At 47.2% G+C, this 26537-nt stretch overlaps 3 protein-coding genes and 1 pseudogene across 4 annotated transcripts; all 4 read right to left on the reverse strand.

Moving 5' to 3' along the window:
* Positions 1-31: 31 nt before the first annotated feature.
* On the reverse strand, positions 32-1695 carry BIRC5 (baculoviral IAP repeat containing 5). Its single transcript, XM_056486784.1, has 4 exons — positions 1308-1695; positions 1124-1233; positions 863-980; positions 32-636 (listed from the first exon to the last, which is right to left on the reverse strand). The coding sequence occupies exons 1-4, from the start codon at positions 1419-1421 to the stop codon at positions 556-558; spliced, it is 423 nt and encodes a 140-aa protein (XP_056342759.1). The 5' UTR covers positions 1422-1695; the 3' UTR covers positions 32-555.
* Positions 1696-2238: 543 nt separating this feature from the next.
* KAT14 (lysine acetyltransferase 14) lies at positions 2239-21109 on the reverse strand. Of its 2 annotated transcripts, none has more exons than XM_056486785.1 (10): positions 20479-21109; positions 18615-18733; positions 15333-15454; positions 13474-13655; positions 12559-12978; positions 11084-11655; positions 10433-10569; positions 9753-9928; positions 6515-6705; positions 2239-4061 (listed from the first exon to the last, which is right to left on the reverse strand). In XM_056486785.1, the coding sequence occupies exons 1-10, from the start codon at positions 20732-20734 to the stop codon at positions 3888-3890; spliced, it is 2349 nt and encodes a 782-aa protein (XP_056342760.1). In that variant the 5' UTR covers positions 20735-21109; the 3' UTR covers positions 2239-3887. The 2 variants fall into 2 exon arrangements, with proteins under 2 accessions (XP_056342760.1, XP_056342761.1); XM_056486786.1 differs by having other exon boundaries at positions 12559-12975; positions 20479-21070.
* On the reverse strand, positions 6867-7019 carry LOC130251943 (U1 spliceosomal RNA; annotated as a pseudogene).
* LOC130250756 (protein PET117 homolog, mitochondrial) lies at positions 20960-25036 on the reverse strand. The gene is made up of 2 exons (XM_056486787.1): positions 24328-25036; positions 20960-21109 (listed from the first exon to the last, which is right to left on the reverse strand). Exons 1-2 carry the CDS (start codon positions 24421-24423, stop codon positions 20960-20962), a joined length of 246 nt encoding a protein of 81 aa, XP_056342762.1. The 5' UTR covers positions 24424-25036.
* Positions 25037-26537: the final 1501 nt, after the last annotated feature.

Consider the following 26537-nt stretch of genomic DNA (forward strand, 5'->3'; position numbering starts at 1 on the left):
CTCCAGAAAATTGAGTAAAACTACTTTCATGTTCTGCCTTCAACTTTTATTTATAAATGCATCAACACAAGGAAGCAGCCAACTACAAACAGAAATTTACAAGAATACCAGGCACACTAAGGTGTGGTATAACTCAACGCTATTAGCCACAATCCTAAATCCCTGAAGTATTTTTACAACTCCTTCCCCTTTCTATGTCCCAAAGTATCTAAAAGCATTGGTATTGAGTACAAAAATGGAAATGCATGTTAACTCCAATCAGAAATACAAGTTTTTAAAAAAAAATAAAGAAAACAAGTAAACCCACAGGTAATAATCCTTAAAAAAACAGCATGAAAATTAGGAGAATTCCTGCAGAAAAAGATTATGTACACAATGCATCAAACCTCAGGTACTTCCCAGACAGACTCAGAGGAGCGAAGCAGAATTCCCTCTGCTTCTCAGGGACAGCCACTCTGGAAGCAGCTTCAGGAAACACGGCCATTCAGTCACAGGGGCAGTGCCACAGCAAGTGGACAAGACAGACGTCACTGACAACTATGAAGCTGCAGCAGTCTAGGCCAGATTCATCATACTACAACGCTGGATCTTGGCTTTGTCTTCAAACTTGGTCATCATCTGAGAAATCTCTTTTTTCTGCAAAGAGTAAAAATAATATGTTACTGTCTACCACTAAGTGGAATATCGTTCAGCTTCGAGAGGAAATTTGGATACATCCCGCCTAAAGCATGGCTGAGAACCAGGAAAAGGCACACCGGCTGATCCAGCCCGAGCCTGGATGCAACAAAGCCCTCTGCACAAAGCCTTGTGCTAAGGAACGAGGCCAGCTTAACAATCCAAGGACAAGGTGCCGTGTACATACAAGTGCCTTTCCCATTCGCATTTTGTCCAGCTTCAGGAACTCCTGCAACGTCAGGCTAGCAGGTCCTTTCTGAAGAGAAAGAAAAGCACAGTCCGCGGAGTGCTTTTTGTGTTCCTCCCTGAAAAGAGGCGAAAAGAAAGTGAGAACGGAGAAGGCAGCGGCTCCCAACGAGCCGCACGCAGCCGCTCTCCCCCGCCGAGCCCCTCGGCTGCCACCAGCGGCTCGATCGGGGCAGGGGCCGAGGGATCCCCTGCTACTCACAGGGGGTCGTCGTCGGGCTCCCAGCCCTCCAGCTCCTTGAGGCAGAAGACGCACTGCACCACGTCGGGGCTGTTCTCGCTGGGGCAGTGCACGAAGCCCGCCGCCGCCATCTGTGGGCAGAGGGGAGGCCGTGAGCGCCCGCCCGAGCCCGCTCCCGCTCCCACCTCCCCGGCCCCGCGCTCACCCGCTCGGGCGTGCAGGCGCAGCCCTCGGTGAAGGGCCAGTTGCGGAAGGTGGCGGCGCGGACGGAGGGGAAGAAGAGCTGCCAGGCCTCGGGCAGTGCCTCCAGCCCCTCCATGGCCCCGTTCAAACGGCAGCGCGCGCGGGGCAGGGCGGGAGCAGGGCGGGGCCGCCGCCCTCACGGCGCCCGCGCAGCGCCGGCAGCCGGAGCCGCCCGCAAGGACGGAACGAACCAAAGCTCGGGGAAACGCCCGGGCTTTGCTGCCCTGTTCGGAAACGCTGAAGTTCCACCTTTATTATCAAGGAAGGATTTGCTTTGTTAAGCCGTGTTTGGCTCCTGCTCTCAGTGCTGCAGTCGCTGCCCGGCTCAGGGAAGCGTGGAGGAGCCGGGCCATAGGGCACGGCTCGGGCGCCTCAGGCACAGGAGGGAAGCAGAGGGCTGAGAGCACCGTTTGGCTGCTTGCTTCACTACGTGAGAAGAACCTCACCCCTTGCAAAGAAAGCCATGACTCCCGCCCGCCCCGAGATCACTCCATCGCCTTTGAGGATCTGGGGTTAAATGAAGGACCTGGATAAAACAAGCTGTCTGCCGCACAAGGCTGTTGTAACACCATCGTCACTTGGCAGTCCCTGAGGGACAAAGCCACAGAGCAAGATGATCCTCAAAATCTTCATGGTCACCTTTAAGAACACAATGCAGAACTGGTCATCTTCTTCAGACTACTTTGTATCTCCTAATTCTGTCTGGAAAGGAGGAGCCTGCTAAGGCCTAGCATGGGTGCGCTCTCTGGGGGGGTTAGCTGTAGGGAAATGAGGAATTTCTTGCCTTGGTCAGCTGCCCACACACATCCTCTTAGGGCCGTACTGGAGCCTGCTAGATTCCAATGAAATAAGATGATGCAGAGACACCTTAACAAACAGTATGACTACAGACAGGCTTTTCCAAGGGAAGGGCTTTAATTCCATTCATAAAGACATATATTTCTTTTCTTTCAAAGTCCAACTAACTCATAACATTAAGAACATTGAAAATTTTCACAGTCATGAAACAGGCAGACATATGCATGGGCATTCGGGCACACAACCCTTGGCTGGGCTGCTTTCCCCTCCCACTACCACTGTTTTTGTGTTGGTAATGATGGACATTGGCTACAGAAAAACACATTTTGTGTCCCTTTCTCTTCTGTTATCAAAGTGAAGACTCCACTATGGCAACTACTGCTGTAGTCAGATAGGCAATAGGTACACACAGTAGATTAAGGACAAAAAAGTCACATTTGGTGTGTAGCTCTCTGTGTGCTTGATATGAAAGGACCATCCTAGTGGATGTGATCCGCAGTTAAAATGCACAGCCTGACTTTCGGTCAGTGCAGCTTTCTGTTCATCTGCATTGAGTCAGGGAGGGAGAAAAGCTGCTACGGTGTGGAAAGGGACAAGAGCCACTACCAGAAAAACTGGGTTGTATTTTTTAATTCTTGAGTATTTCCATTTATTCTTTGCTCTCCTCTTTACTGATACTTAGAGCCTAGGTGCTTCCAAGAACTGGATCTGGGCCACCTCTGCCCTCTCCTCCCTCCTAACTGTGAGCGGACTGCTTCTACAAATCAGAGCCTGCATTTCAAACATCCCCACTGACTTTTGCTCTGAGTTTCCTCCAGCCAGAGCGCCTGTAGCAGGAGGAGGTGGCTGCTGGAGCCTGTGAGGCTGCTCTGTGGTTAGAGGTGTGCCCAAAGGGCCGGTTTGCAAACCAAGAACCGGCAGAGAAGTGGAGAGATTGCAAAGAGCTGATTTGGCAGCTGTGGTGCCCTGCCTTGCCGAGACACAAACCCGTTCCTGAACACAAAACACTGCGCGCTACGAGAACTCCACACTGAGCACGGGGCAAGGAGGGGATGGGTAGGCAGCTGGAAGGAGCAAAACAAAGGTGTCTCCTCTGAGCCTTGTACTTGGGATAACAGGAATCCACGTGCTTTTCCGTATTCCTAAAACATGGTTCCAGGACTCCTCCTCTGGCATGTGTAGAACTTTCCTAAAATTAACATCCAGCTACAGGCACCAATACCTTATTTCCCTTCACAGACTCAAGATAGTTCCTAACAAAGCAATCAAACCACAGAAACACTGAATGGTTTAAATTAAGGTATTCATTTTTGCTCATAAACAAAAACTGAGACAAAAAACCTGCAACATTTTTTGGACAGGTTTCAAAACTTGAAATCCATGGGGCCCCTCTGAAGTGAGAAACACTTTTTTTGCTTGGTATTTTTGTTTGCTAATGAGACTCTCCAAAGTAACAGTGGCAGGACAATTCCCCATAAGAAATTTCAATTTTCCAGTAGTTTCAGCGTATCCTAGTTGGCATTTCCAGGCCTCTCCCCTTGGAGCACAGGAATCAATCCTCTTGGATTGCATTTTCCACACACATCATCTCACTGCTGACGTCTAATGTCCTAGGGGTAAACACATCAGCGTGTTCCAGCTCTCCTGTGGCAGCCAACATCCTCCACCTGGGGGAGATGGGAAAGCTGGGGGAGTTTTTTGGATGGACTGGGCTTTTCCCAGCTCCCCAGACCCCTGCAGCAATTCAGCGTCGCAGCCTGAGAAAGAAGGCATGCTTACACTCCTTGCTGTCCAAGGGGTAATACTTGTCATAAAAATCCAAAATGTACTCCTCGGTCTTAAATCCAAACTTCTGGTAGAGCAGCATAGCAGGGTTGCTTGCAGAGACGTGAAGGGTGACGTCCTTGCCCATGCAGGTCTGCAGAGGGAGGGGAGAGGAAAAGAAAGGAGATATCACTGCAAGAGAACGAGCCTCTGGGGGAATGCGGAGGTGAGGAGATTCATCAACCCAGGGATCCAAGGTACTGAGGAAATGTGAGAAAAGTTACAGGCCCTGGCCCAGGAGTTACCACACATAGCAACAGCAAAGGCAGCCCTGCTGCTGCTCCTCCAAGCCTTTGTTTCTGGGAAACGTGGATTCTCTGACAATGAAAGCAGGTTTCAGGATTGTAATTTGTCATCTTTCCATTGTTGATTACTAAAGTAATTGTTAATTAAAAATAATCTTGGTGTACAGCCCTGATCTCCAATACAATGGCCTGAAGAAAAGACAAAATGTGCCAGAGGATCAGGATCTGCACTCCTCCCTGTCAGCAAACAGAACTGAGCTCTCTATCTGAGCACCTCTGTGCTGTCACACTGGAATTCCTGCCTATCCCACCCAGCTCCTCTCCCATCCTTCAGGGCACAGCACTCACCTCCTGAGAAGGCAGGAAATTCAGTTCAGACAGCAAATAATAACATGGCTGAAGTTACCTTGAAGATCCCAAATTCTAACCAGCAACACTCAGATTAAGATGCTTTCATCAAGCATTTTAATAGCATTCCATGTATATTAAGTGTACTGTAACTCTTAAGTGGGAACAGTAATACCCTCTAGGAAATCTCCAAGATAGAGCATCCAAGGGGAAAACTCCCAGGAATTTAAGGAGGGAAGGAAAAAAATAAATAATTGGAAGCTGGTTTGGGGAAAAGAAAATTTGAATGAGATCATTAAGAAAATGCAGTTTAGTCCTCTGGGACAGATGCATGAGAGGATAAATTTTGACAGCAAAACCAGCCACCACCATTTGCATCCAAACATTTTCCTGTTAAGTTATGCTGTTCCTGAGAATTCAGCCCCAAACTCAGCACACTGATCCCAAAAGTCAGCAACCTACTCTTAATCCAAACAGCATCAAAATGCCTCAAGCTACGAAGAGGAGACCCCAGGCCCAAGCAGCTGCAAAGTAGCACTTACAACCTGGAGACTGAGACACAGGTCACAACCACCATTATCATACAGGACTAAATCCCTTCTACCACTGCCAGGAAGTCAGCAACAGCAAAATAAACCTAATGTGAGCCAAACATACAGTGCTGATCTCTCATTGCTAGTGTGCCTAATCAGACTCAAATCTCTCAAATCTGCTTGGCTTTCCTCAACAGGGAATTACATGCAAGCAGGATTAGGTTAGTTGATGTGATACATCCTACAAAAAAAGGTGTGAGGATTTTCTGTGGCTGACTTGCCAACTCCAGCATCCGCGCTCAGCTGGAGAGAGAAGTCTCTGAGAGTCCACTGGCTGGATCCCTGCAAACCTTGGCGCCTGTTCCCACTGGGTGTTGACATATCACATCAACAGACTGAGCTGAGGGCAATTTCCTTCAACACTTCACACAGTGCTTCCTGGGAAATGCAAGGGGTAAGTTTAGAGAATATTGATTAGAGGCCTGTGTCAACACTGCAGAGAACTGTGCAGGTAGCAGAGTTACCCTTGGGCGGCCCAGGAACAGAAAGTGCTTTTCCAAAGCACGGATCAGTTTCCCCAAGGCTCTGCCAGCATTCCCTACCTTGCTTCAACCAAATAAGAAAAAACAGTTTCAATGGTGAGTTTTTGTTAGTGAAGCTCATCTTGACTACAACAAATGAAGAAATGTCATCAGCAGCTCTGCCAAGAGAGTTCAGGGAGTGGTAAAACTGTAGAGCTGGGCTCTGTAAAGAACATATATCTGCATATATACTCACATTAAGCTGCCTTTCCTGTAATTTAATTCAAGAAAATCAATGGAATTAAGGCCACTTAAATAACAGTTTTCATTTAGAGATTTAATGAAATTTAACTCCTTTAATATTACCTGTTCAGTTATCTGAGACTAATTTTTCCAAGTATTCCTGTGGAACAAGGCCCAGTACAAGTCAGTTTAAACAAACAATGAGGTTGCAAACACTTTATCATTAACTCAGCTGTATTTGAAGCAGATCAGTGAAAGTGAAAGTGAGTGATTGAAATCAGTAAGTGATTTAAAGCATGGAATAAAACTCCAGATGTAGTCAAGAAAGCTGCAATAATTCTAATTGACCCTGCCTACTCTTACCTCATTTTCTCCTTTAAACTCCCATTTACAGTATCCCTTTTACACAAATTACTGACCACTGACCACAGAGTTAATCCCAAGACAGTTGAAGTGTGCAGCATCCCTGTAATTTGGAGGACATGACCAGAAAAGGTTGTTTTTCTAAACACATTTTTACTTCCAAAGCAAGAGCTACTTCCTCCCATAAACATTCACAGGAAGGGTTCTTACTCTCTAATATCTGCACGTGTGTGCACAAGGAAGCAGTAAGAGCTGGTTCTTTGGCAGATTCACAGGATGATTTCATTTCATTACCTGGATAAGATGGTAAATCATGAAGGTTGCAATCCCAGCTCTTCTCCACTCAGGATGCACCAACAGAAAAGAGATGTAAGCTTCGTTGTACTTCACATCTGGCACCATAAAGCCAAAGGCAATGATAACTTTCTTGTAAAGAACAACAACACTGAAGTCTGGATACTGCAGGCACTCTGACAAATCGATTCCTAGGGAGAAAGGGAGAAACAGCAGTTGTAAGCATTGCAAACCAAAAGAAAAGTGTCACTGAAATCCAGGGGTTTAAGGCTTTTTAGAAACATCCCATCCCTTCTTTCTACATTTATTTCAAATTTGTGATAGCAAGAGATCACAGCATCACAGGATAGTCCAAGGCCCCTGCTGGAGCAGTCCTCTGTACTACTAATTATGCAGCCGCATTTTGGGAAATCCCAGGGGTCAGGACACCCAGAGTGCAGGGGATGAACCCTGCCTTGGAAAAACCAGTTGCCTGATCCTGGTGTCTCCCCTGCCAGGTAGGTATGCAAGGGAAAAGATTATACAACAAAACAGACAAAAAAAGATCTGCTTAGCAGGGAAGCTTGTGTAGAAAAACTAACAAAGCTGATTTCCTTTCAAATGACTCAAGTATGAAACTGAAAATTAAAACTCAACTCTCTTCAGAAGCAGCACACATGAAACTGGGCTCCCACTTTGGTAGCACTGCCTGCTATGGAGTCTTTTTCCTCCACCTTGCCTGAAGCTCTTACTGCTCGCTCTCTTGTGCACACTCAGATGGCTGTGGAGCTGCACTGTGAGCCTGACCACAGCTTGCAATGCTATCAAAACACTTGCTTTTAGCATGCAAATTCTCTAACCTGAGGGACAAAGTAGCCTCTCAGGCAGTGGTGCTTCTTGGACCCAAGGAGGCCAGGAGGTTGTTACCTTGTCTAATTACCCTGCTGCTGCAGTCCTAGAGCATCCACGCAGCCTGTCAGCACCAAGCAGTGCAGCTCAAGGCACTGAAGAATGACTGCTGGGTTATTTGTATGGACAGATCCTAAATGAGATGCAAGGCACACAGGAGATGTGCCAGAAATGTTTGCTTCAGCCTCAAGTTGGCAATTGCAATGTATTTATAACATGGGGTAACAAAACAGCAGAATCTGTTTTCCAGTAAAGGCTTTTGATAAGATGCAAGACTCCATAAGGCATCAGGCCCCAAGAAGTGGGTGAGTTATGTTCTTGCTCGAGAGTCAGCTGGGTGGAGGGATCGATTGGCAATAGGGAGCTGTGTTAATTAAGCCAAGGCTGCTGCTGCCTGTGGAGTGCCTTGCAGCGTGTCTGGACAGGAACACTCATTGCCCCAGGTGCTGGTGTCCCTGCAATGGTGCAGTTTTTCCTGTAGGAAGATGCTTAGCTCAGGATGGTTTGCCACTGGAGACGCTTCCCGCTAGGGAGAGGTTTCTGTGGAGAAACAACACCAGGAAACTCTCTTCTAGCAGCTCATCGGCAGTCACTACCTGGAAATGCAGCTCTGCCTTGGAAGAGGCAAGAACAGCTCTGAAAGGAAGGACTTGGAAGGACAAAAGAACTAAGTGCTGGCTTAATGATGCTCACTCAGTTGCACACTCCTGCCTTCCACCCTCTCAAAGCTGTACCAGCTATACTCTTTGTATCCAGGCTTTACCACCAAACTTCCTCACTTCCCTCTCCTGACAAAACAGAACTAAAGTGTGACAATCACATCCTAGCCTCAGAATTTTTTCACCATGGAAAAGATTTGGATTCCTGTTTGGAGACTGATGGTAGTGTCAACTTTCTGATTTAATGATGAACAATTCACAGTTGGGTGAAACACACGCATGCTCCTTATGTTAAATAAAACAGAGTGAGTCCTGAAGAACCGAATGAAGGTACAACCCAACTTAGCCAGAACTTCAAATGCATTATCAGGAGAGAAGAGACTATGACAAAGCTGTTCAGCCTCTGTTGGGATTGCAAGTGTCTCTCACAAGGTCTGAAACAGCTTGTGAAAGGAAAGGTGTGCCAGGTTATTTCCCCACACTCTACAATTTGCATAATGAATAGCAAAAAGAGCTCCTTTCCTGACTGTGCCATATGGGCACTGCTGAACTACAGCCCTGCTGAATCACCATTGGCAAATCAAAACACAAAGCAAACAGTTACCTGGAACAAAGGTGTGTACTGTTTGTACTGGGCTTTTCTAAATTAGTCTACGTGCTGTTCAATGATCAGAAGCTGATGCATGCAGCAGATGAAAATCCCTATTATCATTTCAGAAGAACTAAGGATTGCAGCCTCGTAACTGCCCCCACAAAGGGCAGCCATTGTCCCTAAAGAACCTGCAGTTCCAGAAATGACACAGAAAAATACAAACCTTATCTTTCCCATACCTTTTACCTCAGTAAATACTGATGCTTGAAGAAATAAAGGACATCACAGCAGAGCCTACAGTTGTAAAAGCAATTAATTGAGTCACAAAATAAACTGAGTTGGAAGGGCCCCTCAAGGATCATTGAGTCTAACTCCTGGCCCTGCACAGGACAACCACAAGAATCACACCATGTGCTAGAGAGCATTGTCCAAACTCCTCTTGGGCAAGCTTGGTTCTGTGACACTGCCCTGGGGAGCTGTTTCAATGCCCAACCACCCTCTGGTGAAAAGCCTTCTCCTGATATCCAAATGAAACCTCCCCTAACACAGATTCAGAGCCGTTCTATTGGGTCCTGTCGTCACGGAAGAGATTGGTACCTGCCCCTCTGCTTCCCCTCCTAAGGAAGCTGCAGACCATGATGAGGTCTCCCCTCAGCCTCTTCCTTTCCAGGCTGAACAGACCAAGTGACCTCAGCCACTCCTCATATGACTTCCCAGCTTTCACTCTGACATATCCAGCCTATGGCTGCTGGGAAGAAACCTTCTCACAAAGGTAATGAACAGTAATCTCTGGTAAAAAACTGTTTATTTCAATCCTTGATTCTGCAAAACATTTCACTGGATGCTTAAGTTTAGTTAACTACTAAATTAATTGGCAGCTGTTTTTTAGCTGTGCTAATTGCCTAATTGCCCAGTTCTACAAGATCTCAAGAGACAAAGACACCAAACCCATGTCTCCACCTTAAATGCATTTCTGTGACAGATAATGGGTTTCTAAGAACCAGCCAGACAACAACTGAACAAAGATTTGGCCCAAGAACATTTTTTTGTGACCAATACCACTTCATTCTTGGAAACCCAAGCACTGGAGGAATCTTACCAGGCCAGAAAAATTCGTGGCACATGGAGTTTATAGTGGGGATGTGATTAGGGCGAACGTAACAGTAATCAATAGGTGCTTCTGGCTCAGCCTTCCAGTTGAGATCATTCCTGTGTGGATTTGCACGGATTTCTGCCAGCAGCCTGAGTTTTGGGGGTTTTGTCTCATAATCACGTCTGCCAGGAACACGAGAAGGAAACACAAAAAGCAAGTGAGCAACAAGAACTGCCACTGCAGCTAAATGGGTACTGCCCATGAAATATCTTCTGACATGCTCAATTTTAGAAAAAAAAACAAGTCTTCCATTCACATAGAGAAACACCCCTCAACTCAGCAAAAACACCCTTGTGCCAGAGGCTAGAACACTTTCCAGACCCACAGTGTGTCCAGCCAGTCTTTCCTTACAGCACGAGCAAGAAGCCACGGTTCAGACACAAGAGCAGGTGCAACTCGCATTGAAAGGCTATGGCAATGCCCTCTTGGCCCTTGCCCCCTCTTGGAGATTCCCCTTCCCAATGCAATCCGTTTCACTACTCAGCTATGTCAAACACTATCCCTTCAGGGTTACCATGGTGCACTGGGTTGTACTTTGAGGAGGAGTGAGGAGCACTGCCCAAGAAAGGTGTCCTCTCCGTGGGCTGGCGGTGCACAAGCCAAGAGCAAGCTCAGACCCTCTGTACCTGATGTAGGGTTTAAGGACACGGGAGGTGTAAGGGCTGACAATACTGTGGTCTGTCAGCAGGTCTTCTGAGCCTACCAGGCGGTACAGAAACTTGGTTGTCTGCTGGCGATATCCCTTCGTGGCCGGCAGCATTGTCTGGATGCACAAAAAAATGCACAACAATTGCAGCAAGGTCAGTCATTGACTTAACTAGGGAGCTGTAAGGAGGGAGAGTAAGGGCCTTTCAGTGTGATAGGTGGACTGGACCATGGTGGTCCCAGCTTTGGACTCTGCTGGGCACTCCCAAATTTGGTGCCCAAACCTAGAAGTGCTGCAAGTCATCTCCTCTCCTACACATATGAAAGACCACCTGGCTGTGTGGCTTCCACTCCCAGGCCTCAACCACCAGCATTTGGGCAGGGCTGGAATACAAATACATCAACAGTTGTGGTGCTGACACTGATAGACAGCAGTGCTGAACCAGCATGTCCCAAGAAGAAAGGAACTTAGGAGAGCATTGGTGGGGACACAGCCCTAAGCCAAGATAAGTCTTGTTCACATAATCCTTTTCACTTTAGGAGTCAGATAACCTCAGTATGACACTGCTGGCTGCAGCAAAAGCTTTAAAATAACCAGTGCCAAAAGCTAACTTAGATTTGAGAACACCCACCTGGTATCTGTCCAAGATCCTGAAGTCCTGGCTAGTAGTTCTGTATGTTGCTTGCCCTACTGGGGACCTGGAGACACCACCTTCTTTGGCTCCATAAATCCCATCAACCAGGAGCAGTGCAGCATTCACCACCTGGTCCAAGTCAAAGAGTGGGAGTCCTCTTTCCCTCTTGGCCTGCCTGACCAGCAGCTTGCGCCTCAGCCTCCGGGCCTCTGGGGTCATGCTCAAAGCATTGGGACAGGCTTCCAGTCTCTTCAGCAGAAGCTTTTCTTCATAGATGCTAACCGAGGTGTGCTTGGGAACTCTGGGTTTAGTATCCTTCTCCAGCTGTGACTTCCCCTTGTCTCTTCCTCTCACCTGCAAGGGTGTGTTTGACTCTTCAGGATCTTCACTGTCACCTTCCATCCGTTCTGTTTTTTCTTCTTCACTCTCCACTTCTTGCTTGATCTGCTCAGCTGTCTTCACTTTTTTTCTGCTTGCTATCATGGTGCCAGCCCCAGCTGTCCCACTGGGAGGGGGCACATACTCTATTCCTGGGTCTATGACTCCATCTCCTTCCATCTCCTCATCATCTGTGGAACGTATCAAAATAATCCAGGGGGAAAGAAAAAATAATTTAAACATCAAAGTACCATTTCAAAAATGGCTGTCACAGCATTTTTCTGCTAAGCAACAATAATGTGGGTATACCCAACACACTTCACTTTCTATGTACTCCCCAACCTCCTGATTTTGGACAGGAGATGCTGAAAAGAGTCCAATATCCTGACACAGAATCAATCCTGCTCCTAAAGTGTCTTATAGTTCAGCATTTGGAAACAGTGCTCCTCCTGAGTGCAAGCACATGTTCTTTGAGAAACATTAAGCTGTTGAAAATTCCCAAAGACTGGGGATCAAAAAGTCAAGCTAGTGAGCTGTATCTTTTGCTAGGATACCCTGAAGAGGTCCTGTCCTCTCTAGAACCTCACTGTTCTTCCCGTCACCCAGCAGACTAGCTCCTTAAGGAACTAAGAGAATTCAGCCTGCATCACTGCTTTGCAATCTCACTGATATTTAGCACAGATTAATCAGCACAGTCAAACTTATAAAATACTGGGACATTACAATGAGAATAAAATTTCTCCCATGAAAAACATTTGAGACAAAACTAGATCTGCTACGTAACAGTGTAATCTGTGTTGCAATGAAATGCTTATGTTGAGTCGTCCAGAGGCTGCTGTGTGAAGTCTACACACTGTTTATTCAGAATCTGTCAGAAAACGATAACGGGGGTTTTCTTCTGGCTTAGAACCTGGTGATAAAACTATGGAAAACCAGTCAATTCTCATACTCAACTAAGACAACAGAATATTGCCAGTTACTTTCCATTTTATCCTGAAAGGATCCTGCAGCTCAGTGGGAGCTTCTTTTTTAAAAGCTATTCCTAGAAAACTGCACAGAGTTCATCACTGAACCAAGCCCACGGTGGCTCTTACCATGGAAGAGCGCCTGTGGCGGCATGACGTCCGGGATGAGATCTGCTTCTGAGAGCAGGCTGGGAGTGGCCGAGTGCGAGGCGGGAGTGCCAGGAGCAGAGAAATCCAGGGACGGGGACGGAGAGGGGCTGGTCAGGGGCGTGCGGTCGGACGAGCTCAGCGAGGAGAAGTCAATCACTTCTCCCTTCTCCAGGACGATGTCGGGCCGGCGGCAGCGGCTGCTGAACTTGACGGGAGTGGAGGAAGTGCTGCGGTCCAGGAACCCAGCTGCTTCCTTCTGGGCTCTCCGGATGTCCTTGGCCTCCTGGGTGCGGGACCGCTTCTCCTTCAGCTCCATGGCTGACTCCACAGGATTGCGGCTCACCCGCTTCCGAAGGCCTTCCACAGTAATGATGGGATCCAGCGGGGGCTTGGAAGCTGCTGAAGAAGGAGTTTGCTTATTCTGAGCTCCTGCACTCACTGGATTTAGAGTACGCAGTCAAAAACATGCTGACTACAAAACTTAAAAGATGGGTTTTTCAATGTGTACAAGAAATTCACTCTGGGACATATAGCATTAAGGCAGTGTATGACTAAAGCCTCATTAAAGCCCAAATTTTGCTCCTCCACACAGAGAATTTGCATCAAGTGATAAAAGATAAAAGACATTCCCCAGGGTAAATTGTGGATTTCAGCTCAAAACCACTCTGCACAAGCCTCAAGACCCTGTAAATCAGCACAATGGAAAAAGGTAATAAAATATAACAGGCTTCTCACACTACAGTATAAGCAGCATAGTTCTCTTCAGTCAATCATTACAGCAGAACAAAACTAAGGAACTGTCCATGCACATGAACTGGTTTTAAATGAACTTTTCCTCATGTCTCCCAGCTCTGGCCCAGCGAGGAATCTACACAGTACTGGGGACAGAGTTACCTTTTGCCTTCAGTGCAGATGCTGACAGCTTCTCTCCTTCAGGTTTCAGTGTTGGGGGTTTGTTATGAACCAGCTTCCACCATCCTGGCTCTCCAAATTCCTGTGCCCCCGAGCGGAAAAACAAGGGGCTCCCCACAGAGAGACAGCCAGCAACTGTGCTCCACCATGTCGAGGTCTTTTTCCTGTGGTGGTAGAGAGGAAAACAAGGGTTAGGTCCCCACTCACAGGCTGTGCTTCCATCCTGGACAGTGCTTCTGCCAGTGGCACTGACACAGCCACTGAACTATTCCTGAAGCACTTTGTTGGCCCCTTGGAGGCAGGGAGTTGCATTTAAGCCTTTCCCTCTGCTGGGCAGTGCACTCTTACTGGGCATCTGAGCATTTTTTGTTCCTTTAGGAACTGGTCATGGGGCTAACTAAGGTGTCATTTAAGGAGGAGGTGACAAGAAATACTGAAGAATTGGCCTTGTAGCCAATACCTGAGGTACTCCCTCAAACTCTGGACAGTCAGGTTCATGGTGCAGAGTCTAACCTGAATTGCCCAGAATCTCAGGATTTCTTCTTGCCTTTGCACACCTCCACACCAGAAACAACTGCACTTGCCAAGGTTTGGCTGAGTTGGTGTTCACTACTGCCCAGGTGCTGCCCTTACGCACCTTGGTGTACTGAGCCTCAAAGGTAGGGGATCAAACCCAGCGGCCGCAGCTCAAAGTCCGGAGTGTTACAGTAAACCTGGATAAGCTGCCCTTCAATATGCCAAGGAAGAACATCATTGCATGGCTTGTACTGCTGCACACACGATTCAGCTGTCTCTGTTCCATCAGTGGCTTGTCCAGGCAAGTGGGAAGGCTGTCTCTGAGGCCAGGAATCACCCTCTGAATTTTAATCAGAGCAGGGAGTGCCCAGTTCCCAGGGCAAGTCTGAAAAGGCAGCAGCAAACCCTGGAGGCATCAGCTCCCTGAATGAGGGACAATGGGCCATGAGCTGCCCTCCTGTCAGGGTCCCTGTGGCTTCCAGGGAGTACAAATGCTAATATTTCTGAGAACAGAGCAAGGAGGCACAGACAAGCACTGAAAGCAAAACCAAAGACCAAATCTGTTTAGGAAGAAAGGCCAGATCTTACAACAGAGAAATCTCTGGGGCAGAAAAGAAGCTGTGAAGTCAATCAAATCTACAATTTCCAAGGATTGTTCAGTTCCTTTTCTGCCTCCACAGCACACGCATTAACAGTGAGGCTTGGGTTTGACAGCTTCAGCACGCTCAGAAAAAAATGTGCTGTTCACCTGGAAAATGAAGGCTGCCCTTAATAAGGGGGGCTCCTATTCTAACAGTGTCTTTACACACACTGAAAAATGTTTCAGTTGTTTTAACACCTACTATGTAAAAGCCATTTCATTAAGATCCAAAACAATCAAAAAGGTGAGGCTCAGTTCCTTTTGAGGAACTTGGTCGTCGCGAGCTTTACAGCCAAGCAACATAGAACTTTGCTGGATCACATTTTTGTCCCTAAAGTTTGGCAATACCAGGATCAGCCCATCCATTGTGACTGTTAAGAAAAACCCAGTTCTTTGCAGGTTCATATGCTGCCTAAAGGAAGATAAGAAATAATCCCAAATACATGCTTTTGTGTGACTCCTGGGGTTGTTCTTCCCTAGTAAGAAATGCTAATTCTTTCTCAAGTGTACCCATCATGCCTGCATTCAGATTCTTAATATTAAATCCTCCCTTTTTATCACTTGTAAGGCTCAACAGAGATGTCACCAAATTAACCAGGATTCCTGTCCATCTGTACACAGATAATTAATTAATTAATTCCTTTGGCTTACCAACCAGATCCTCAGAGAAATATCATGTCTTTACCTGTTCCCTAATAAGAAATTCCAGTGTTTCTCAATAAAAGCACAAATGTCTTCTTTCCATCTGAAGTACCCCTGACGGCCTGTTCCTTCCAGAGACAAGTTGTACATTGCCAACATGACAACCTGCAACAGATAGTGTTGGACACAAGTTAATCCCTTCTGCTTTTTCTGCTGAACAGACCCCCACAGCTGCCACACACACACACATGAATCTTTGCTCCCTCATAAATATCTTATTTTTGCAACAACTCATAGGCAACTTCTGCAATCCATCTTCTTCCTGGTTTTGTGCTGCCCATTCTTGTCTTTCTATTGTTAGATGCACATTCTTTCAGAGATTTCTCCATCCCAGGGGAATGCCTAGTCATGCAGGTTTGTGCTGAGACACAAGAATTGTGCAGCTGTTGTATAAATGAATTACAGTACAGCTGGAGTCTGAATGTAATGTGGAGGTAGGGAAACAGTCTTTCAAATTAAAAAAAAAAAAAAAAAAAAAGTCACAAGTAATGGCACAATCCAATACATCAGAAACACTGTGACAATGGTCCTTCACATACGTCACTACCAAATTCACTCAGACCTGTTACAAACCCAAACTAAAAGGCAGGTTTGAAAAATATCTCACCTTCTTCTAGCAGACCCTAAGTGACCAATTGTTAATTACATTTACTTAACTAATTTTAATTAATTTATTAGAACAAAACTAAAGTCAGTTAGGCTGACATCTTTCAACAATCACACAGCGTTGGTTTGGCAGTACTTCCAATAACAACTTGCATTTCACCCTCAGAGAAGTCTGAAATCTGCTTTTCTTATGGACATGGGTCTCCTCACAGTGTACCTTGGCTTTCTGGGATGCAGTGTCAAAGATGTTAAAATGAGGAAATATGGACAGCTTCAATGTTGCCTTCACCCTATTTCTACCTCACAACCCCTCTCAGTTCCATAACTAAGTATTTTGTGGGTTTTAAAGTCATGTGGGACAGTATCTCAGGATGTCAAAAATAATTCTCTTTTCAACTGGCTAAAGATATGGATCTGAAAAAATACATACTCTGAAAAAAAATCCAGAAATCACTGTCCCCATTTTTCCTGGTTCAGGTAAGTTAGTTTGACCACTTCTCTCAACTCCACTTAAGCAGAAGCAGCAGCAGCTCTGGCTGCTGGAAGCCCAGGGAGGTGATCACAGGTTTCTTCCTCACCCACTTTCATTTTGTCTGCCCCTCCCCATGGCACTCTGAAGAGACCAGGGCAATGCCAGCAGCCTTTGCCTTCCCAGTCAGGAACTTGCCAGCACAGACCCCTACCTACACCAACCCTTTTCCATGAGATGGCCGCTACAAGAAAGCAGTGCAGTGGTTACAATCAGTGTTTCAAATTACCTTACAGGATGATAAGGCTGAGTACCAAGGAAAAGCCAACAAGGCTGCTATTTTCAACAATCTGACAGCTTGTCCTCAGGACAAGTGGCCTCCTGAGCTGGTAGATGGGGACAGGGAGCAGAACACCCACCCTGTTATTCAGGAGGAAACAGCTGGTGACCTGCTGAGCCTCTTAGATGCTCACAAGGCTATGGGACCAGATGGGATCCATCCTAGGGTGCCTAGGGAGCTGGCAGAGGAGCTCACCATGCTGCTCTCCCATCATCTGCCATCAGTCCTGGCATACAGGGAGGTACCTGATGGCTGAAGGTTGGCCAGTGTGACACCAATCCATAAGAAAGGCTGGAAGGAGGATCCAGAGAGCTCTAGGCCTGTCAGCCTGACCATGGTGCCTGGCAAAATTACAGAACAGATCATCTTGAGTGCCATCCCTTGGCACCTACAGCATGGATTTAGGAGGGGCAGGTCCTGCCTGACCAGCCTGATCTCCTTTTATGACCAGGTGACCTGCCTGGTGGATCCAGGGAAGGCTATGGATTTTGTCTAACTCGACTCCAGCAAAGCCTTTGACACCATCTAGAGGGGCCTGGATCCACGGGCCAAGTCCAACAATAGGAGGTTTAGCAGGACCAGGTGCTGAGTCCTGCACTTTTGGCCACAACAACCCCCTGCAGTGCTGCGGGCCGGGAACAGAGCAGAGGAGAGAGGCCAGGCAGAAAGTGACCTGGGGCTACTGACTGAACTGATGACAGACTGAACACGAGCCAGCAGTAAGCCCAGATGGCCAAGAAGGCCAATGGCATCCTGGCTTGGATCAGAAATAGTGGCCAGCAGGACCAGGGCAGTGATTCTTCCCTTATACTTGGCTTTGGTGAGGCTGCAGCTCAATCCTTGTGTCCAGCTCTGGGCTCTTCAATTTAGGAAGGATGTTGAGGTGCTGGGATACATCCAGACAAGGGCAACAAGGCTGGTGAAGGATCTGGAGTGCAGATCCAATGAGGAACAGCTGAGGGAGCAGGGGGTGTTTAGGTTGGAGAGGAGGATGCTCAGAGAACACCTTATCACTCTCTACAACTCCCTGACAGGAGGGTGCAGCCAGGTGAGGGGTCAGCCTCTTCTCCCAAGTGACATAATGAGAGAACACTTCTTAAGCTGCACCAGGATAGGTTTAGGCTGGACATTAGGAAGAATTTCTTCACAGAAAGAGTGACTGGGCATTGGAGTGGGCTGCCCAGGGAGGTGGTGGAGTCACCATCCCTGGAGGTGTTTAAGGAAAGTCTGGATGTGGCACTCAGTGCCATGGTCTGGTTGACCATGTGGTGTAAGCTCATGGGTTGGACCCAACCTCAAAGATCTTTTCCATCCTAGCTGATCCTGTGATTCTGTGATATTCTATGAGACAACACACCATTAAGGGTCCAAAGGATACAAACAGATGTTACTTTGATTGCTCAAGTGTGCAAATGACTGGAACAGTGAATTCCAGCAAGGACTGATGCCAGTCTACAAACCTCCGGGTTGGAGCTAGGAAGCTTTCTGTTTCTATGTTGCCAACCCACCAGTTTAACATTTTCTTAGATACAAAAAAAGTGTTCATGGCTAGAAGCCAAATTGCTTTTATTTTGCTTTGCTAAACCTGCTTGAAGCCATGAATTCGTGAGCAACATAAGGGGAAGGAAAAAAATAAAAGGAATGTGGTTTGTATGATTATCTGTCATTTTCCCTGCCAAATGCTGAAGTTCTCATGTGTAGGCAATCCTCAGCTAATTAATTTCTGAAGCTCATGCAAATGCTCCTTTGTTACCAATACCTGATCCTCCTTTTCCAGGTAGCATAGACACAGCAACCAACAATTTCAGATAGTCACACAGTTGTTCTGCTGGCACAAACATTTCACTTACTTGTTGCCATGTTAATCTCAGACGTTCAAATTGCTCCTTCCCATCTTCTGAGCAATCAGAGCAAGTAAATCTGAAAAAGTTATCTCCTTTGAGGTAACTGAGCTGTTCTCTCAGTTGACCTAAAATGAAAAGGTAAAAATCAATTTTTTGCCCTTTTATAGGAAAAAGTGCTGCAAAGGAAATTTGGATTTCTTCCAAGATCAGGTTTGTCTGGACAAAAATGGCAGAAGCACTGTAAATCCCCATGCCCCCAAAGTTACAGGCACTAATTCTATTTTTCTACAGCAGAAGAAAAAGATCATATGAATCAGGGCTTCTAAACTCACCAGGAGTTAATTTACACAAACATGAACAATTGAAAAATTACATAGGAGCACAGGTAAACTGTTAAGATTAGAGTGTCTCTGGGAAGTCATACTCAAAAGATGTTTCTCTACAAGGATGTCATCTCTTTTACTGTGTAATGACACCAGATAAAGCATTTTTAACACATGGATATCTGGCTTCCATAATGAATTGCAGAATTCAAGTTGCAACTGTGTCTGAAGGGGGAAAAACCCTCCACACTTGTCAGATTAAGACAATTTCTAAACGCCAATTCAATGTAAAAAAGTAATTATTTGCCTGAGCACTTTGGCCATTTTCACAAGTGACAACTGAGCTTCCTAGAACTGAATGATTAGGAAAAAGCACAGTTATCTCCCTTTGACAGCTCGTTTACTCTGTACATTTGCATGTGGCTACTATTGCTTTGCAGCCTTTTCTGCTCTGGATTTGCTCCACAGCAACTGCAGAGAGGAACATATTTGTAAAATAAAACAAGCTGAGTGTTGATTCAAGTGCTCCAGCATGAGATGGCTCATGCTACCTTTAACACTGCTTCATTTTTTTAATTAATACATTTCAAGTAAATATTTCCCTTTACTGCATAGTAATTTAATAGTCTGGTACTGGTTTCATTACTTTAACACCTAAACATTCACTAACACGCCTTGAGAGGAATTTTTACACTATAAATTTTGGCAAATTCTAAGACAGCAAAAAGGGCAGCTCTGACATATCTGCAAGGCAGGTGCCACCTAAACAGTTCATTATTTCTAACCACAAACAAACAAACGAAAAACCAAAAAAAACCCACAAAACTCCCAAACAAAACAAAACAAAACAAAAAAACAAAAACGAAAAAAAAAAAAAACTACCAAAAACAAAGCCAACCAGTGTTTAGCAATATCTGGCTTTTGGATGTAATAACAGATCAGATAATCCAGAATTTAGAAAGTAAAGTTGTCTATTACACTGCTAACAGCATTTATCTTATGTCAAATGCCAGAGGAGATGCATCAAATTTTGCAGCTAGCTACTAACACCCCCCAGAGCTGGCTGCTGAAGGCTGGGCCTGTTTCTAAACCAACTCAAATTCACATTATTGGGAAAACATTAAGTTTGAGATTTAGCCATATGTTCCACAGATGTGACAAATCAACAGAGAGGGAAAAAAAGTAACACATAAAGTCATTTTCCTCCCCAGAGCTTTACAGCAAGGGTCATTATCTGAGTGAGCAGAGCTCAGGTCTCTTGACCCAAGCCCCTAAACAGCTGCAAGAATTGTGAGGATGGGCACATTTCCGAACTTTAATGTTCTCTATTAATTGAAGAAGACAGTTTGCCTCCCGCAGAGAGAGCACCATCTCTGGACACACACAGCTCCTGGACTGAAGCACCTAACACATCCCCTCCCAGCAGGCATCACTCACCAAGACAGGATGGGGTACAGCCTAACAAGCTGTGAAACAGGAACGCAGGACAGCACAAACACCTTGCAAACACCCACCACGGTCAGGCACAACACAACGGGCAGCCTTACTTGCTGGGATCCACTTCTGGCACTTCTCACAGTAATAGGACATCTCCTCCATCCAGGACGCTTCGCCCTCGTCGCTGTTCAGGGAGTCCCCGCTCTGGTCGTGCGACAAATCCACGGAAGCCTGGTCCTCGGACTCCACGATCAGGAGAGTCTCCCCTTCCACCTCGCCCTCCTCCAGCCCCTCGGAGGTGGAGGTCCTGGTGGCTTCATCGTCGTGGCGGCTGAGCAGCCCGCTCATGTGCACGTTGTTGGCCATCCTAGAGGGATGTCCCCAGCTTCAATCCATCCACACCGGCCAAGTCTCCACGGTCCAAGTACCAATCACAGAGGAAATGGGTTTTTGTCTGTCCTAAAGCTTTAGAGGCTGGATTATAATTTATACAAAATAACCTGTCTTTCACAGATTACCTCTGTTTGTTAGAAGTCCTGCAAGAAGTGAGACGCAAATGACCTGCAAACTTCTAAGGAGCCAGGTCTTTGCCTAAGACTGCTGAGAACGTCTTTCCATTAGCGCCTTGTCTCTCTCTTCCATGAGCTGCTTTGTCAGAGCAATCTGCTCTTCTAACAGGCGAATGTTCTCCTTTTTCTGATTCTGACGCTCAAGATCTCTGACAACGCCACTTCGCAGCCTCTGAAAGCACAAGGGACAGGATTTATCACAGCCTGGAGGATGCTGATCGCGATCAACCCCACCCAGGCTTCACCCCTCCTGCAAGGCTGTTCCCTCTGCTGCCTTTGCAGGGTCTTTGCCACAGCAACTTAACGCAGGAATCATCAGGAGACAATACCCAACAGTACTATACCAAAAAGTGCTTTATTTGCACTCACTTCAGATGATTAGGCTTACTAAAGTGACAAAGCCATGGAGCAAATAAATTACAGGCCAGAAGCCAGTAATTCCCTTGCCATGCAGGATGGATGTGATCTAAAAAATCCTGTTATCTCTGACCTAAATCTTCACCAAATCAGAATAAGCTCCTCAGAACTTCTCTGCTTGGAGGCAATTTTGTGACAAAATGGAAACTATTTTAAGAAAAACTGGCATGTGTCTTCATTTCTTCTTTCTGCTCATGTCTTAATCATAAAAATATACCCACAACCTGCTTAAGCCAAAAGGCAAAAGCAATTGCTTAAAAATATCCCCTTTACCTAAAATGTTCGTTATAAATCATGTAAATATATAACATATATATATAAATAAAACATATATATATAAATAAATACATACATAATGTGTAAAACAACACCAGCAGCTTTCAACCTGGGGTGCAGCCCCTCAATGGGTATAAAAAGCCCTAAGAAAATCCTAGCTGCTCTTTGCTTCCTCCATATGCTTCTCTCTCTCTTACCTAGACAGTTTTACTCACATTGATACTTTGATAATTAGGTGAAAGATCAATAATTTATTTGACCCATTTGAATGATGCCAAAATGCACCTGCAAATTATTTGAAAGCTGACCCTGAAGTCACTTGAGAGGATGTTTGTGACTATTATTCAACAAGTCATCACAGGGTTTCATTCCTCACCCAGCATGCCAATGACTGCACACTTCAAATGCAATAATTTCTCTTGCAAGGACCAAAATGGAAAGGTTTTGTTTAAGAAATAATTTTATCTTGTTTAGAAAACGCACAGACACATATGTGAGCCAATAATCAAAACTCTCTCCAGAAATTAATCTAATGAAACCAGTTCCTTCCCACCAGCTTCCATCAACTGAACTCAGGTTACAAATCAGTAATTTGAAACTGAACATAAAATTCATAAACTTATTATTATGTTACTATTAGTAAATAACAATAAAGATGTGGGGAGATGCAAGGTAATTGATCAACAGCACCAAGAATGTAATCCTTTTTCCTTCACAAAACACACAGCCTTTCAGATGGTGGGTGTAATTACTTTGAAAATGCACACTTTGCAAAAGACACCTTTATCATTTGAGTGTCACAAAAAGTTAATCTTCTAATCTTCCTCTGTTCCTGGAAGTTAGCCCTGATTGTCTTCTGCAGGCATGAAAAGCACGTGCAAGCTCAAGTCACTCTGGGCCTGGCACAACAATTTATAAAAGTCAAAAGTTTATTAATCTGCATAAAGAAAAACTTAAAATAATCTCTATGCCAGGACTGCAAAATACCCACGTTATTTATTTCCATTATGTTATCTAAATTACTGGATCTGTTGAACATGAAGCCACTACTCCTTCACTTGGCCAAGAAGAATTACTGAAAGAAAATCTCAGATTTAATTATAAAACATTGAGCCTTGACCCTTCTCAACAGGTATTAGCCAAGGATTTCAGTCAAAAAGATCCATGAAGTTTGGGTGTCCTACTGAAACACCCAAGGGTGATGTTTATTCTGCAGCACACGTTCAAAGTACAACTGCTATTAATTGCAGCTGCAGTTTAGTTTAGAGAATTTAGCAGATATTCCTACCAGATCCCCAGTGGCTCAAGGCCAGCACATTGAATTAAAGAGCAGTCAGCTACAAAAATGTGATGTGATCTACCTAAAATGTGTTAGGTGATCTACTGAGCACATCCATCAGCTCTGGTAAGTGCACAGCCAATGCTGGTTGCCACTCCAGGATCTCAGCTTTCCTCTCCTTGCTACTGCCTATGCAATTCAGAGTGCTCTCCAACTCCTGCCCATACAAACCTGCCTCCTTCCTTAACCAGACCAGTCTCATCCTCCAAATTCCATCACTCTCAAGCACTGACAATCTCTTGAGGGGAAGAAAATATAATCCTCTACTTACAGAATGTATCATAAAGCCCAAGCAACAGCCAGCTCAGCTGGACTATGGATTGGAGATTTAAACTCTGTGTTCTGTAACTTCTCACTGCTTCTGTGTCATTTAACACAGGCTTCTTCTGTGTGCATTTTCTAGATTTTTATGTATGCAAGTGGAGAAGGATCAGCTGTGTGCCCTCATATAATCCTTGGCTCCTCACCTCTACACAACCACACAGCTTTTAGTCCCAGGCAGGATTGCTCTGTCTTAGGACTCACCATGGTCAGACCTGTTACCTTTTGGCTGTGGACTCTCTGGCACACAGGCTGCCTGCCAGGCATTCCTTGATTTTTAAATGTAGCACAGAGAACCGCCCTTTTCAACTACCACGTGGTATTCCTGACAGCTTGCACTGTCAGAACAAGAAGAGAGCAGGGGCATGGCACAGGACAGTGCTGTCTGTCCTTCAGCAGGGCGCATCTGTGAGGCTGAGCACAAACAGGGCACCCCAGCGGGACAGGACAGCCAGGGAGAGGGGACAGCACTGGGAACACTGGCCTGGAGGCTGCAGGATCACATCCCACACATCCCTGCACGCCGGCTGCTGGAGAGGGAGGGAAGCACCTGCCTGGAGACTCATCTGGAGCTCCTCGCTGCTGCCTATGAAGGGAAACGCACAGGGCAGCACTAGGGAGCTAGAAGAGGATAGAAAGCACAGGCGCCAAAGCAGGAAAATACAGGGAAGGGGCGGCTCGTGGAGACAGCATCATCGGGGACAGCGCTGGGCAGGGGCAGCTCAGGCCTCTGGGAGCCGGGCTGGGTCACGGGTTAGGCGCGGGCAGGGACGAGGAGCTGCGGGAATGGAAGGGTGGATGGAAGGGTGGAGCTGCGGGAGTGAAAGGATAGATGGAAGGGTGGATGGAAGGACAGATGGAAGGACGGAGGGACAGCCGGGCTGAGGCGCGGGCCCACAGCGCGGTGGGCGTGGCTCCGCGCTGTCCCGCGCGCCGGGGGCGGGGCCTGCCCGGCCGGTGGGCGGGGCCACCGTGAGGGCCGGCGCGGGGCCCCGCTCGCCGCCTCCCCCCCCCCGCGGCCCGCGGCGCGCCCTCACCTGCAGCTCCCGGCGCTGCTGGACGTGCACGGCCGCCACGACGGCGGCGGAGAGCAGCGCGGAGACGGCCAGCGCCACGCGGGAGCCCCGCGACATGGCGGGGGGGCGGCGCGGGGCCGCGGCGGGGAAGCGGCGGGCGGGCGGGGGCGCGCAGAGCGTGAGGCGGCGCGCCCCGCCCCCGGCCGAGCGCCGAGCGCACGCAGCCAGGCCGGAGCAGCCGAGCGCCGAGGCGGGGCGGGGCGAGCGGCTCCCCGGAGCGGCCGCTTCGAGGCCGGCTGTTCGCACCCTCCTGGCCAAAAACTGGCCTTTGTTCTCTCAGCGCCGCTGGGGACTGGGTGCCCAGCTGTGCCGCTGTCTCCCGGGGCTGTTCGCTGGAGCTTCCTGCCGGAGAACACAAACAAAAGGTTTCTTCTGCTTGCGAGAGACATTTCTGGTTTTGTCGAGTGAAGACCACCACCAGTTCTGCGCTCTCCTCGCCCAGAAATCCCGAATTGCATGAGAGGAGCAGCTGGAGAAAGCTGCTCTTCAATTGTTTGGTTTCTTCTCATTGTTCAGTGTGTGGCCTTAAGGCCTCGTGGTTGCCAGTTTTTCATGCTCTGGAGACAGAATTATTCCATCCCCTGCCCATCTGCAGTGCGAGAGGGAAACCAAACATGTCTGATCCCTCCGCATTATAATCTTTTTCATCTCTCTGCTGAATAAACGCGATTAAAATGAAAGGTGAAATTAGTGGCAATGATAATATTTCAATTGAGTCTAATGGCTGCGCTCACGTCGGTGTGTTTAGTGTTATTAGGGTTTGTGCATAAGTGCTTGTAACGTGTCCAAGGGCACTGGAGTGCCAAGAACGGGGCTGAGCCAGGAGCCTGGTGGTTGGGAGCCAGGAGCCCTTGGCACTGGGGAAGGGAGCAGCTCTGCCCGGGTGCCTCTACCCATCCCTGTCATTAATCACCAGAGGGGCTAAAATCCCCAGGGAGGGAGCGCTCTGGCTGTGCTTTCACCATCTCGGTCTCTGGTGTTCCTGCTCTCCTCCCGTTCTCCCAAGCGCTGGGCCCTGCTGAAGGGCTCAGCGCCCCCGCCCTGACCCTGCTCTTCTGCTTTGCCCCCTTTCCATGCTCTGGGATGAGAGGGGACCTTTTCCAAACCCGGATTAGCAGCTGGTCTGGTTTACAACCTTGCAGCAGCCACGATGTGGAAAAGCCCGTTTTCCTTTCTCAGAGCAGGGGCAGGGAAGTGGTGTGATGGAGGTGGGAGGGCAGGAGTGCCCAGCGGGGACGCTGCTGGGGAAAACCTTTCCAGCTGGTGGTGGGCGCAAGCACAGAGAAGATTTCAGCCCAACAAACACGAGTCTGGTGGCTGTGTCCATAAGACTCCCAAACGGAGAGGCAGAGGATGGGCTTAAGCTGAGGGAGAGGTAGATCAGTGCAGTGAAACGTGTGCTATGCCCATAGTTTTGGTGCCCTTTTTCCTGTGCCTGGCTCCTCCTCTGCTGGCCCGGGAATAGCGGTGCAGCCGCTCACGGAGGTGGGGCCAAGCGGCCAGGCGCAGGCGGGAAAGGGCTGGGTCACACCTGAAGGAGATTGGGAAGCTCAAGGCCATTTTCCCCCTGGGCAAAACCCTCAGATCTGGATAATGATCTTGGATAACATCTGTGGTCCATCCTTAGGGGGCATTTTTATCCTAGATTTCAAAGAAAATTCAGCTTGTGCAACCCCTGTGCCTCATCCACAGGGTCTTTGACAGGCACTTGGCACCCTCTTTGATAAGGCTGCATTGCAGGCCCTGTCTCAGTAAAACTTCCACGTTTATTTCCCTGTTCCAGCCGTTCTGATGGATGAGGAGGAGTTCTGGCTAGGCATTGTGTCATGGGTGGTTACTCTGGGTAGCTTTCTGTGAAAAGAGGGGGTGGCAGTGTCAGCCTGTGTTAGCCACCAGAGAATCCAGAAAACAAGCTGCTCAGTTGTGGCTTGCCTTAGTAAAAGAAAAAGTGCTGAAGCCTAAGGAAACCCCTGCAAGATATGGAAGGGGAGGGAGAAAAATTCGAATGTAGCCCATTTCCAGGTTTGTGTCCTGAGCCACAGCCCCCTCCTGCTCCATTTGTCTTGTGTAATGTGAGGAACCAACCTCTCTTATCAATCTGCAAACTAAGAAAAAAACAATAATAATTTTAAAAATCTCCTAAAGGTATGTTTTCACAAAGCTTTCTCTGT

The sequence above is a fragment of the Oenanthe melanoleuca genome, chromosome 3 (genome assembly GCF_029582105.1).
Source record: "Oenanthe melanoleuca isolate GR-GAL-2019-014 chromosome 3, OMel1.0, whole genome shotgun sequence".
Taxonomy (NCBI): Eukaryota; Metazoa; Chordata; class Aves; order Passeriformes; family Muscicapidae; genus Oenanthe; species Oenanthe melanoleuca.